Source organism: Carcharodon carcharias, chromosome 16 (assembly GCF_017639515.1).
Source record: "Carcharodon carcharias isolate sCarCar2 chromosome 16, sCarCar2.pri, whole genome shotgun sequence".
In the NCBI taxonomy this organism is placed as follows: Eukaryota; Metazoa; Chordata; class Chondrichthyes; order Lamniformes; family Lamnidae; genus Carcharodon; species Carcharodon carcharias.
The window spans coordinates 45,955,468-45,969,454 of record NC_054482.1 but is presented as its reverse complement, the minus strand read 5'-3'; the positions used below and the strand labels follow the sequence as shown (position 1 = coordinate 45,969,454).

General features: G+C 40.6%; 1 protein-coding gene across 3 annotated transcripts in view; it reads right to left on the bottom strand.

Annotated features, from left to right (window-relative positions):
* The window catches only part of npl (N-acetylneuraminate pyruvate lyase (dihydrodipicolinate synthase)), a 65,238-nt gene that overhangs the window by 40,737 nt on the left and 10,514 nt on the right, over window positions 1-13,987 (bottom strand). For all 3 annotated transcript variants that reach the window (XM_041208549.1, XM_041208552.1, XM_041208550.1), the window contains 2 exons: window positions 12,402-12,489; window positions 8,158-8,215 (listed from right to left, as the gene is read on the bottom strand). In XM_041208549.1, coding sequence (XP_041064483.1) covers window positions 8,158-8,215; window positions 12,402-12,489 — 146 coding nt within the window. The remainder of the gene's footprint in view (window positions 1-8,157; window positions 8,216-12,401; window positions 12,490-13,987) is intronic.

Genomic DNA, 13,987 nt, shown 5'->3' with positions numbered 1-13,987 from the left:
GCAGAAAGGGACGAAAGTGTTCCCAGAAAACTGGAAATGCAAAAACTTGATCTCCAGAGAGAACAGTTAGAAATGGAGGAAAGAGTCAGAGCACCAACTTAAAAACCTTGACTTTAGGAAAAAAAGACCTCAGATGCTGAGGAAGGTTCTGACGATGAAAAAACCTTCAACCTAATACCCAGTGGTGGCCAGGGTGGGGTGGGGTGGGGCATGTATAGCAAGCTGTTCCAAAGTTTGAGGAAGGAGATGTAGAGGCATTCTTTATTTCATTTGAGAAGATAGCTAAACAGATGAAATGAGCATAAGAACTGGACATTGCTGTTACAGTCTTGATTATTGGGTAGAGCGCTGAGGTTTAACGTTTCAATGTCAGAATTGTCAATGGGTTATGATGCAGTAAAAAAAACTTATACGTTCATAGGATTTGGTTCTGAAGGCATACATTCCGAAATTTCTGGCTGTAAAGAAACAGCCTGAACAGAGTTTGAGAGAATAAAACAAAGTAATTTTGACAGTGGATACCAGTGTCTCTAAAGTTAGAGACAATGTATGCAGCTTTTAGAGAAGTAGTTCTTTTGGAAGAATTTCAAGATTCAATCCCTTCAGTAGTGAGACCTCATGGTGGAGGAAGAGTGTTAAAATGGTAAGGCAAGCAGCAGAGACAGCTGATGATTGAGTTAGCTCACAGATCTAAACCTTTTTATTAGTCACCCATTTAAATCAAAAGATAGAAAGTGGGAAGGTGAAAGGTAGGTAGGTAGTCAAAGAGGGGTAGGTGAAAATTCCTAGGAAGTTTCTCAGATTAAAAAAGGGAGGTGCCAAGGGTAGAAGTGACACTTGAAAATTGAGGTGTTTTCATTGTAATAAAGTTGGGCACACAAAGTCAATGTGTTGGAAATGACAGGGAAAATCTGTTGCAATTATTGGGATGCAGAAAGTTCAGGAAGTATTGTGGGTTCTAAGGTTCAGGCACAGGGAAAACCAGTGCTTTGTGTACAGGTAAACAAGGAGAATCAGTGATAGCTAAAGAAGTGGGAAAGTGTTCACAAGTTATCCAAGGAAGTTCTGAGGAGCAGGTTGCAGAAATGTTTAAAGATTTTGTATGTGAAGGGAAAGTCTTTTCCTGTGTACAGGGTGGAGAAGGTAAAGATATTAAAATTTCAAGAGACACAGGGGCTAGTCAATCCTTAATGTTATAGGATAGTAATATTTGTTGTATAGAGGGAGTATTGCAAGAACAGGTGTTAATAAGTGGGGTTCATGGAGATGCTAAACCTATTCTGTTGTAGAAGGTTAAATTTAAAGAGTAAGTGCGGAAACAGGTGAGGTGTTTGTTGGAGTAGTGGAAGACTTGCCCATTGCAAGGGTTCAATTTATTTTAGGAATGATATAGCTGGGTCATGGATGTGGGTGATGACTATGGTAGTTGAGCAGCCTGTAGAGGTGTTTTCAACAGAAGCGTTGCAGAAAGAGCATCTGGATTGTTACCAGATTGTGTGGTAACGAGATCAAGCTCAGGTTAAAACAGGGAGAGAATGTTAAAAGGCAGGGAAAATGTGTTGAAGTTCAATTAGCTGACATTTCCTGAACAATTTTATCAAAGACAGAAAGGATGGAAGAGAATGCCACTGAACTGTTCAGTTGGTAGAATTACAGCAAAAGGATCCATGAATAAAAAGTTATATCAGACAGCTTACTCAGAAACAGAGGCAGAGTATATTCCAGAATGTTATTACCTTAAGGGCAATGTGTTAATAAGAAAGTTGCAAGCATGTCAGGTTTCAGCAGATGAACAGTGGAAGGAAGTGCATCAGATTGTTATACCAACTGGATTTAGAAATGATACACCAATAATAGCTCATGAAATTCCAATAGGGGGACATTTAGGAATTAGAAAGACAGGCAAAAATACAAAAACATTTTTATTGCCCTGGATTGCATAAGGATTAGAGTCAAATTCTGTAGAACATGTCACATATCAGGTGAGAGGGAGACCCATAAGCAGTGATTGAGGTGGCATCTTTAATTCCAATTCAAGCATTGAGGAACGTTTTAATAGCATGATGATTGTGTAGGACCCCTCCTCAAGGCTAAAAATGAAAATCAATACTTGCTGACAATAATGGATGTGTCAACAAGGTTTCCTGAAGCAATACTTTTGAGAAATATTACAAAGAGTTGTGGAAGAGTTGGACTAAAAAAAGATATGGTTTACCAAAAGAAATACAAATCAGATCAGGGTTCAAATTTCATATCACAGATGTTTAAGGAATGAACAGTTTGGGGATAAAACGGTTGAAGTCATAAGCTTACCATCTGGAGTCACAAGGGGCTTTGGAAACATTGCATCAAACTTTAAAAACCATGATGAGGACATATAGCCAGGACTATCCACAGGATTGGGATAGGGGAATTCCATTCTTGTTGTTTGCCATGAGGGATGCTCCTAATGCATTGACTGGTTTTAGTCCTTTTGGACTAGTTTATGGTCATGAGGTAAGGGGACCACGGAAATTGATTAATGGGTAATTATTGGGTCGAAATTCAGGAACTACTCTCCTAGATTATGCATCAAACTTCAGAGAAAGATTGGACTGAGTGTGCAAGTTAGCTAGGGAACATTTAAAGATATCATAGCTATTAAAGTGAAGACAGATAAGAGAGCCCACAGTTTATAGTTTTGTTGCTGGGGAGAAAGTTCTAGTTTTGTTACCAGTATTGGGTGACTTGTTAAAGGCAACGTTTAAAGGGCCTTACAGGATTGAAATGAAAGAGTGAAGTAAATTATTTAATAAATACACCAGATAGGAGAGAGAGACAGAGGGTGTGTCAAATATGCTGAAGAGGACCAAAAATAGATACTTGTAGTGGTAGGTAAGGAGAAAGAGGTAGAAATGAAGGATTCTGAAATAGATTTTCCTCTAATCAAATTGAATAATGAGGTGGTGCTTGAAAATTTAAATGCAATATTGAGTTACCTTCCAGACAAGTGTCAAAATGATTTGGGGAAGCTATGGCAATCACACAAAGCTATTTGTGGGAATAAGTGGAGGATGACTAATTTAGCTACACATGAATGTTGGAGGTTCATCTTCAATATGGCAACATCCTTAAGTCCAGCAAAGTTTTCACAAGTACAGAATGAAATTGAATTCATGCTTCAAAATGATATCATAGAATCTACTTGCAGTAACTGGTTAACCTATTGTGATGGTACCAAAACCAGATGGAGCACAAAGACTGTGTGGGCTATCGAAAGGTGAATGCAATGACGAAAGTGGATTCATATCCTAAACCACAATTGGAGGATTGCATTGAGAAAGTGGGACAATCGAAATTTATCACAAAGATTGACTTGCTGAGAGGATATTGGCAAGTAACATTATCAGAGAAAGCAAAGGAGATATCAGCTTTTGTGACAGCAGATGGAAGACATCAGGTTCAAGTTATGACGTTTGGTATGAATACACACCTGCAACATTTCAAAGACTGACAAAGTAATTACAGGAGTGAGCAATTGTGTTTATATTGATGGTTTGATAATTCTCAAGCAAATATGGGGGGGGGAGCATTTACAACATCTGGAAGAATTATTTAATCGACTGCAAGAAGCTAATTTGGTGATGAAATTGGCCAAAAGTGAATTTGCAAAAGTGCAAGTTACATGTCTAAGCCATACCATTGGATGTGGTAAGGTGGCTCAGAGATGTGAAAGTCAAAGGTATTGTGGATTTCCCAGTGCCTACAACAAAATAAGAAGTTGAGATTTCTGGGCATAAGTGGGTTTTACTGGAAATTTGTACCAAGTTTTAGCAGTGTGGTTGCTCCATTGACTGAGCTATTAAAAAAGGAACAAGAAGTTTCAATGGACGTTGCAATGTCAGAAGGCATTTGACAGTCTGAAAACTGTATTGACTACAACACCAATACCAGTATTTGTCAGTACCCAATTATGCCAGCCAATTTAAGTTGGCTATTGACGCGGGTGTCAGGGCATCAGGCTGTACTGTTGCAAGAAGAAGAAGAAACTAGAATTCAGAAACCAATAGGGTATTTTTCACTAAAGTTGAATGTACAGAGAAAATATTTAACGATTGAAAAGGAGGCTCGGTTTGGTGCTAGCATTGCAGGTTTATGTTGCAAACAATTCATCAGAAACAATTATTTATACAGAGCACAGTCCTTTAAAATTTCTGGACAGATTGAGATCTAAAGTGAGAGACTGTTCAGGTGGAGTTATTACTGCAACCATTTAATCTACAGGTTATATATGGTGGCTGGACGAGAGAAGTCTAATTGCAGATGCATTGTTGAGAGTTTAAAGCTCAAAGGGAAATTGGAAATTTAAAACCTAGACACTGGACTGAAATGACTTATATATTGTCTATATATTATGTTGGTGCATGCATCTGATACTGAGGTAATGCAGGCATAGCAGGTAGTGCAAGATGGGTTAAGAAAATGAAGCCGTCTTTTTAAATTACAGTAGTTCATTTTTTCATAAGGAGGGAGGTGTCAAGAAGGTGTAATGAACCAGAAAAATGAAAATTATAAATTAGGCTTATGAGGTAAGCAGTTAGATCTGGCTGTGAGATTTAATTACATTTGGAGGCAAGTGGACTGCATGCTTCGACTCATCAAAAGAAGCTAGGTGCTTGATATGCTAACAAGGGAACATGGATGCTGGCTTAGCATGTAAGGTGTGAAGGGAATTTGCATTTTAGATAGATGGAGGGAGATATGGATTTCAAAGGAATCTCAATCTGTTTACAAACAGCCAGACAAGCAAGTTAAGGAATGTGTTTATTTTTCCCCCCAACAGTTACTGACAATATAGTAACAGCATGAAAGCTTATGTTATGGAGGGAGATACAGTTTCAAAGACTTGTGAAACAATAGAATTTACATGAAGAGAAATACTTAAATATTTGAGGGAGGTGATGGCAATGGCATTGTCACTGGTCTAGTCATCTGGAGACCTAGGGTTGTGTTCTGGGGCCCCGGGTTTGAATCCTACCACAGCAGATGATAGAATTTGAGTTCAATAAACAGGCTGGAATTAAAAGTCTAAATGATGACCATAAAATCATTGCCGATGGTTGTAAAAACCTATCTGGTACACTAATGTCCTTAAAAATCTGGCCTACATGTGGTTGACTCTTAAATGCCCTCTGATACAACTGAGGGGCTTGCTAGGCCATTTCAAACCGCTACAAAGTCTTAAATAAAGAAAATGAAATCAGATGGACCACCCAGCAGCAACCTAGGCATTGGAAGCGACAACGACAAACTCAGCCCCGTTAATCCTGCAAAGTCCTCCTTACTCAGCCAAAACAGGGAGAGCAGTCTCAGATTAGTCAAGCAACAGCCTGACATTCATCTTCACGGAAACATATCTTACAGATAATGTCCCAGACACCACCATCACCATTACCATCAAGCCAGGGGATCAATCCTAATTCAAAGAGGAGTACAGGATGGCATGCCAGGGGCAGTACCAAGCATAACTAAAAACGAGGTGTGTACTTGGTAAAGCTATAAGACAGGACTACTTGCGTGCCAAATAGCATAAGCAGCAAGTGATAGACAGAGCCAAGTGATCCCACAACCAACAGATCAGATCTAAGCTCTGCAGTCATGCACATCCAGTCATGAATGGTGGTGGACAATTAAACAACTCACTGGGAGGAGGCGGGTCCACAAATATCCCCATCCTCAAAAATGATAGGAACCCAGCACATCAGTGCAAAAGGTTGGAAGCACCGAGGGTCTTAAGAGTGCAGAATGTACTCTGCATGGGAGACTTCAATGTACATCACCAAAAAATTTGCAACAATCTTCAGCTGGAAGTGCCAAGTGGATGATATATCTTGGCCTCCTCCGGAGGTCCTCAGCATTAAAGATGCCAGTCTTCAGCCAATTTGATTCGCTCCACGTGAAATCATGAAATGCCTGAAGGCACCAAATACTGCAAAGGATATGAGCCTTGACAACATACCAGCAATAGCACTAAAGATGTGCTCCAAAACTAACCGCACCCAGTAGCCAAGCTGTTTAGAGTACAGCCACAACACTGGCATCTATCCAGCTGGAAAATTGGCCAGGGTGTCCTATACACAAAAAGCAGGACAAATCCAAGTTGGCCAAGTCTACTCTCAATCATCAATAAAGTGATGGAAGGGGTCATTGACAGTGCTATCAAGCAGTGCATAGACAGCAATAACCTGTTCAGTTTGGGTTCTACCAGGGCTACTCAGCTCCTGACCTCATTACAGCTTTGGTTCAAACATGGACAGAGCTGAATTCAGAGGTTAGGTGAAAATGACTACTCTTGACATCAAGACAGAATTTGACCGAGTGTTACATCATGAATGCTGATCAAAACTGGAGTCAATGGGAAATTGAAGACAGCAAATAAATACCTTCACTTGCTCTCATGTGCTCACCAGCTCAGATACCAAGTAAAAACAAAATACTGCAGATGCTGGAAATTTGAAATAAACAGAATGCTGGAAAAACTCAGGTCTAGCATTATGAGAGACAAACAGAGTTAACGTTTTGAGTCTGAATGGCTCTTCTGAGCTGAGGGGTAAAAATTTGATGGTTTTATACTGTTGCACAGAGTGTGGAGCAGAATAGGTCAGGGATAGGTGGGAGCTCAGGAGAGATTGGACAAAGATATCATGGACACAAGACTAAGGCAGGTGCTAATAGTGGCATAAAAGGTCAGATAGCAGAATGCGTTAATAGCAGAATGCGTGTCAGTAATCAAAGCAAAAAGTAAATTATAGGCTGGTCCAGTTTGGGTGAGGGTGGGGGTGTAAAGGATAAAAATATCAAAATGGAGGACAGGGTTCATGGTCTAAAGTTGTTGAATTCAATGTTAAGTCCAAGAGGCTATGCAGCTGTACTTCAGACCATGAACTCTGTCCTCCATTTTGATATATTTTCCTCAATCCTTTACCCCCACAGGGCCAGTCCTTAACTTATATTTTGCACTGAGAGCACTAACCCTTGTTCTGCTCTTAACAATCAACACCTGCCTTAGTCTTTAACACTAGCTTTACCAATGCCTTTGACTTGTGTCCATGACATCTGTCAAATCTCTCCCGAGCTCCCACATATCCTTTGACCCATTATGTTCCACCTGTCTAACAGTCAGACCGACCACATTTCTACCTCTCTTCAGCTCTGAAGAGTCATACAGACTCAAAATGTTAACCATTTCTCTCTCTACAGAAGCTGCCAGACCTGTGGAGCTTTTCCCAACATTTTGATTTTACATTAGCTCAGATACTAACTCACCACATAATTTAGAACTGGAGGCAGGATCTGCGGACGGCGAGACACTGGATAAGAGTGGGATGCAGCTAGGGCAGGGCCAAGGGTAACAAAGGTCCCAGCACAATAGAGGAAGAGGTCACACCAGTCAGACTGCAGGACTTTTGAGACTTAATGGGGCAGGCTACAGAAGGTAATTGATGCATATGTGCAATGAAATGTGTAGTGCATTGCAAGGTCTGCCAGAAAGTCTGCATGCAATGTCATGGAGCAGAAGGAGTCTAGTACCAACTTGATGTAAAAGGTTTTGAACTGAGAGTTTGGAACCCATCCTTTCCAGTTGCCAGTGATGGTCCACTCCATTAGCACACTCCCAGAAGTAACTAGATTCCAGTGCAGCACAATCAAAAGCCGCTCAATGCTTGGGTGTTGCAGTGGAAGCCCAGCTCACTTATCAGTGTTCAAAAGGGACTTGCAGGGTATCAAACACCATTCTGCCCTCCAGATTACTGGGGTTGCTAAGGCATTGCCACAGTTGAATGGCAGTGGCACCACAGAGCACCAGTCTGCTCTCCTGACTCAGGACAGGATTTGACTCCGCCCTTGCTGCTCCATCTACTACTTATCTTCACCTAGCCAGTCTGCTGCCATCCACTGCTTTATCATGGCGGCTCAAATCCAAAATGTTTCATTGTTGATCATCCTCTCTACCTAATTTTCTGATTGATGAATCTTCTTTGCATTTCCAGATTGTAGTTGCATTATCTAGGCATTAGAGATTTTCAGCACATGGCCGTTCTTTATATCTCATTTATTTCTTTAAAATGAAATGTTAACTACACAATTAGTATGTTTATTAAAATTAATTAAGCTCACCAACTGTTGCGATTCTTTTATACACAAGGAACCCACATGAATTATCACCTGATCTAACCTAGAGAGAAAGAATACAATTATGCTTAAATGCACTCAAGCAGAAAAAAGCAATACTTAAGCTGATTAAGGCAGCATATAGGTTAACATTCAGCTGGATTGTGCACTCAGGCTACACTTGTCCATAGATTTATGCAATGAAAAGCCCCGTCAAGCGAGTAGTGAAAAAGTGTGATGCCTTGTTAATAGGTCAAACAACTGTTCTCTCCTTAACCAGGTTTAAAGATTTATTAATAAGCAGAGATTAGCATCAAATCAATGTCAAATCAGGTACAGGAATCGAAAAAATAAGTAAAGTGGATTTAGAGGAAGAGGTGAAGTAGTAACATAATTAAAATTTGAAGGGATAAACTTCAAGTTAGTGTTCAATGCCAGTGAGGTTGTTTGGCAGTAATTAATCTCATTGCACTGTGGTTACTTACATTAGAATGGATAAACTTTAACTGACGAGTAGAGTGGTTTGTTATGCAAGTACAGCAACTTCATAGCATTCCACATGGTTCAATGCCAGGTGTCTCAGCAAGGTACCATTCTTGGGCATCTTCTGGAGCAGCATGGCAATATTGGCAGTAAATTTCAGATTTCTATATTTAACTGCATATCAATGGCTACCAGAAATTGCCATCCAATTTCCAGATAAGTAATGTGTGGAGAGCCAATAACCTCACTTATTTCTACTGCAAGATCCAGCACATAATTTCTTTTAATTGCAAGAATTTTTAGAATGACAAAGTCTTAGCTCCTTTTTTCAAAAAAGAAACGGCTTGTGTGAATGTTGATGGATCCGCCAAGATATTATGCACATAATGTTTGTGTTGCAATTCTTAATAATAAATGATATCAAAAAAAGTTCCAGAAGACAGGGAAAGAATAAACTGTGCCAGGTAGTGTCATCCACACTATTGCTGCAACATTTCCAAAGAAAAACATTTCAGTAAAGTTACTGACAAAAACAAGCCCTATAGAAAAATTTCCAATTTCACAAACCTTTTGTTCAGCTATTCACTCAAGTTTGCTTGACTTTTTAAAAAATATAGCTTATCTGAGCAAGGAGATTAGAGAAGAATCAGTTTTAGTGTGACAAAATACAAAGTGGCATAACATTTCAACAATTTTTCAGCAGACAAATAATTTGGCCCAACAATTAAACAAAATTGTACTACACTTTTGATATTTTGACACAAAAACTGGTCATCCTCCATACAAGACAGATTGATGTGTCAGTAATTGCTCAGGTGGTAGCACTGTCACCTGAGTCAGAAGGCTATGGGTTCAAATCTCACTCCATAGAACAAGTACAAAATCTAAACTGAAGTAATACTACACTGCCAAAAGTGCCATTTATTCTAAAATAAAAGCAAAATACTGTGGATGCTGGAAAACTCAGCAGAGCTGCTGAGTTTTTCCAATAATTTTTTGTTTTTGGGCCATTTATTCTCACTGGTGGCAAAGATTCAAAAACACCATGTTAAACAGTAGGTTAGTTCTCCCAGTCTGCTGGCCAATATTTAACCCTCAATTATCAGTTAAAAACAGATCATCTATTTGTTACTCCTTTGGGAGCTTGCTAAATTGCTTTGTCGTCACTGTTGCAAAATAGGCAATGCAAATGACCTGTAAAGCACTTAAGAATATGTTGAGGAGGTCAAATGCACTATACAAGTCCTTCCTTCCTTCCTTTTACCAGGAATGTAGATAAGCAACGTTCTGTGTGTCAGTGTTCACAAGTGAGAGGGACGACGTGGGTATGGAAAGCAGGCAGAAGGACTGTGATATAATTAAAGAAATTAGCATAGAGAAAGGGAGGAGGTTCTAAGTGGTCTGGCAGGCTTAAAAGTAGATAAATCTCCAGGCCCAGATGAAATGTATCCCAGGCCGTTGAGTGAGGCAAGGGAGGAGATAGCAGGGGTGCTGGCAATAATTTTCAATATCTCTCTGGCCACAGGAGAGGGGCCAGAAGACAGTCAATGTGGTACTGTTACTCAAGAAGGGAGGAAGGGATAAACCAGGGAACTACAGGCCAGTCAGTCTAACCTCAGTGGTGGGGAAACTATTGGAAGCAATTCTGAGGGACAGAATTAATCCACACTTGGACAGGTAGGGATTAATCAAGGACAGTCAGCATGTTTTTGTTAAGGGGAGGTCATGTCTGACCAATTTGATTGAATTTTTCAGAGGCGAACAGGTGCGTAGATGTGGGCAATGCATTTGACGTAGTCTACTTGGACTTCAGCAAGGCTTTTGATAAGATCCCACATGAGATACTGATAATGAAGGTAAGAGCCCATGGAATCCAAGGCAATTTGACAAATTGAATCCAGAATTGGCTGAGTGGCAGAATGCAGAGGGTGATGGTTGAGAGGTGTTTTTGTGACTGGATGCCTGTGTCCAGTGGGGTTCCACAGGGATCGGTGTTGGGTCCCTTGCTGTTTATGGTATATATAAACAATTTCGATTTGAATGTAGCAGGGTTGATCAGTAATTTCATGGATGACATGAAAATTGGTGGGGTGATAAATAGTGAGGAGAATAGCCTTAGATTACAGGAGGATATGGACGGGCTGGTCAGTGGCAAATGGAATTTAATCCAGATAAGTGTGAGGTGATGCACTGGGGCAGGACAAACAAGGCACAAGAATACACGATGAATGGTAGGACCCTGGGAAGTACTGAGGATCAGAGGGACCTTGGTGTGCATGTCCTTAAGATAGGACAGGTAGATAAGGTGGTTAAGGCGGCATACGGGATACTTGCCTTTATTAGCCGAGGCATACAATATAAGAGCAGGGAGGTTATGCTGGAACTGTATAAAATGCTGGTTAGGCCACAGCTAGAGTATTGTGTGCAGTTCTGGAATCTGCATTATAGGATGTGGTTGCATGAGAGAGAGTGCAGAGGAGATTTACCAGGATGTTGCCTGAGCTGGAGAGTTTCAGTTATGAGGAGAGATTGGATAGACTGGGGTTATTTTTCCTGGAGCAGAGGAGATTGAGTGGGGGGACATGATTGGGATATATAAAATTATGAGGGGCATAGATAGGGTAGACAGGAAGGAGCTTTTCCCCTTGGTGGACGGATCAATAACCAGGGGGCATAGAATTAAGGTAAGGGGCAGGAGGTTTAGAGGGGATGAGAGGAAGAATTTTTTCATCCAGGTGGTGGGAATCTGGGTCTCACTGCCTGAAAGGGTGGTAGAGGCAGAAACCCTCATAACATTTAAGAAGTATTCGGATGTGCACTTGCGATGCCACAGCATACAAAGTTATGGGCCTAGTGCTGGAAAATGGGGTTAGAATAGTCAGGTAGAATGTTGCCAGGGTTAGAAAAGTATAGCTACGAGGAGAGATTGGATATGTTGGGGTTATTTTCCTTAGAACAAAGAAGGCTGAGAGATGACTTGATTGAGGTGCCCAAAATTGAGGGGAATAGATAGAGTGGACAGGTTAAATTGTTTCCCTTGATGGAGAGTTCTAGAACCAGGGACATAGATTCAAGATAAGTGGCAGAAGGTATAGGGGGGACATGAGGAAGAACTATTTTTTTTTTTTTACACAGAAGATAGTGGGTGTCTGGAATTCGCTGCCCAAGTTGGTAGTAGAGGCAGAAACTCTAAACTCTTTTGAAAATTACCTGGATCTGCAGCTATAGTGCTGTAAGCTGCAGGGCTATGGGCCGGGTGCAGGAAGGTGGAATTAGAAAGAGCACCTAGGTGCCCTCGGGCTGGCATGGACAAGATGGGCTGAATGGCCTCCTTCTGTGCTGTAACTTTTCTATGGTTCTACTTGTTTGACTGGTGCAGATTCAATGGGCTGAAGGGCCTTTTATGTGCTGTAGACCTCTATGAATAGTCCCATGATACTTTTGCATTAAGTGATGTGCTGCAGTGTACTTCAGGGTCAAGTCTGCAATCTAAGATTTGGACGTATTGAGTTAGAAGTGCATGGCTTCCCTATATAATGTTTGGTCTCCAACTGGGGCTACTCACCTCGTTCAGTCACTTTGAATTTTTAAAACAATAACAAGCCTTCGAAACGATACCCTAATACAAGTGACTGCCTTGCAGAGGGAAGTGGAAAAGAACAGAACATTAGAATAGATAAAATAAGTTTATTTTTCTTTACAAACTATGCCTTGGATATGGTTGATCATTTATTATCCACAAACTAGATCCAAACATAAGCACTCACTTGCCCTCTCCTTGGCTGATCCACTCTTCTGCAAGCAATTTTCTTTCTTCAACAGAAAGGGACATGCCTTCTCCAGTTGTGCCGTTCACTGGAAAGTAACAGTTAAAACATGTTATCTTGATATTGGAGACCAGTTTGAGAATGGGACAAAGAACATCAAACCAGATGCAATTTGAGAAAACAGCATCACATTTGATAGGTAAAGGAAGCCATGCAAGATATATACAAGTATACAATTATGCAGAAGAAAAACATGATTGCATTTTGACAACATAGCCAACATGACAAAATTTTCACCAACTGGTAGTTTTGCATTAATCTTTTTTTCAGCTCAGTTCAACAATCAATGGTATGGTGTGCTGCATCATTCCAACCCCTTTCCCTACTAGTGCCAGACACTAGTCCATGCTTGGCACTTGTATAGTTTATTGCTCCTGTTACAATGAGGTTTAAGATGGTTATATTTTGGAATGGTGTCTTTAACCTGTTCTGAAGTCCACTTGATGACAGGCCTGGGGAAGTTAAATATCAGAGGGGGGCCCAGATTGTATTACTGGAGCAACAGTGCAAGGTGTTCATGGTTGGAGACAATGGCAGCAGTCTGAGCTCCGAATGAATAGGCCGAGTTTTCCCAAAGTCTCAGAAAGGTGTTGGAGGTAGTAGGTTGTAAACAGTTGTGCTGCAAACTGTGCATTTACTTCTAAGGCGGCGATGGGATCAAGAATAACTAATTAGTATTTCTATCTGGATGCACAGCTAATGTGTTTCACATGGTCATGGGGAAGGGTGCAGAGGGAGCCATTTTTTGAGATAAGGTTACAGGTTTCCTTAAAAATCAATGAATATCATAGATAGATGGCAGTTGTGTGGTCAGAGAGAGGAGGTTGCTGAGTTGTGTGAATACCATAGCCAAGTGTGGGAGACAGTCTCTGGATCAAAGATATAGCTCATAGCCATCTAAAAGGATTCCAGGAGATTTGTCCTGGATTGGCCCAAGGTGGGAAGAATCATCAATACAGGTTTTACTGCAGGTAGTGGATTTAGGAAACTCTCTAAAAACTAAGGGAAGCACCTGGAGGTGGTCACTCAGTTGCATGACCACAGCAAAACAGGGAAATGTAAACCCACTGGAAGCTGAAAGCAACTGGGGACTGTTTGCTATAAGGGCTGTAATTTCATGGAAAAGGGTGATGTGATACAAGTATAAAAAGGGAATTTTCTGTTCGGGTGGTTTAAAATACAAGTTGCCAATATAATAGCGTTTAGTTTTTAGTCATTTGTTACACTAAGTGTCTTAAAAAATTCAGAATTTCCATTTAATAGGTAAAAGAATGATTGAAATGTGAAATCTTGATGTCAGTTGCTATGGCGATCACAACATTCCATTAAATAAAACTAGGCCCTCCCTTTCAGCATGTGCGTGTCTTCCTCCACTTTATTTCACTGTCTAAATGCAGTATGTTACAAAGTAATTGGTACTAAAGGTCCTAGATGGTCAATGGCCACTTATTTTCAGAACTAGATGATGGAATAAGTTGGAACACTGGCCACATAGCTTGCGTTTTGAACCCAAGCAAGACTGATGG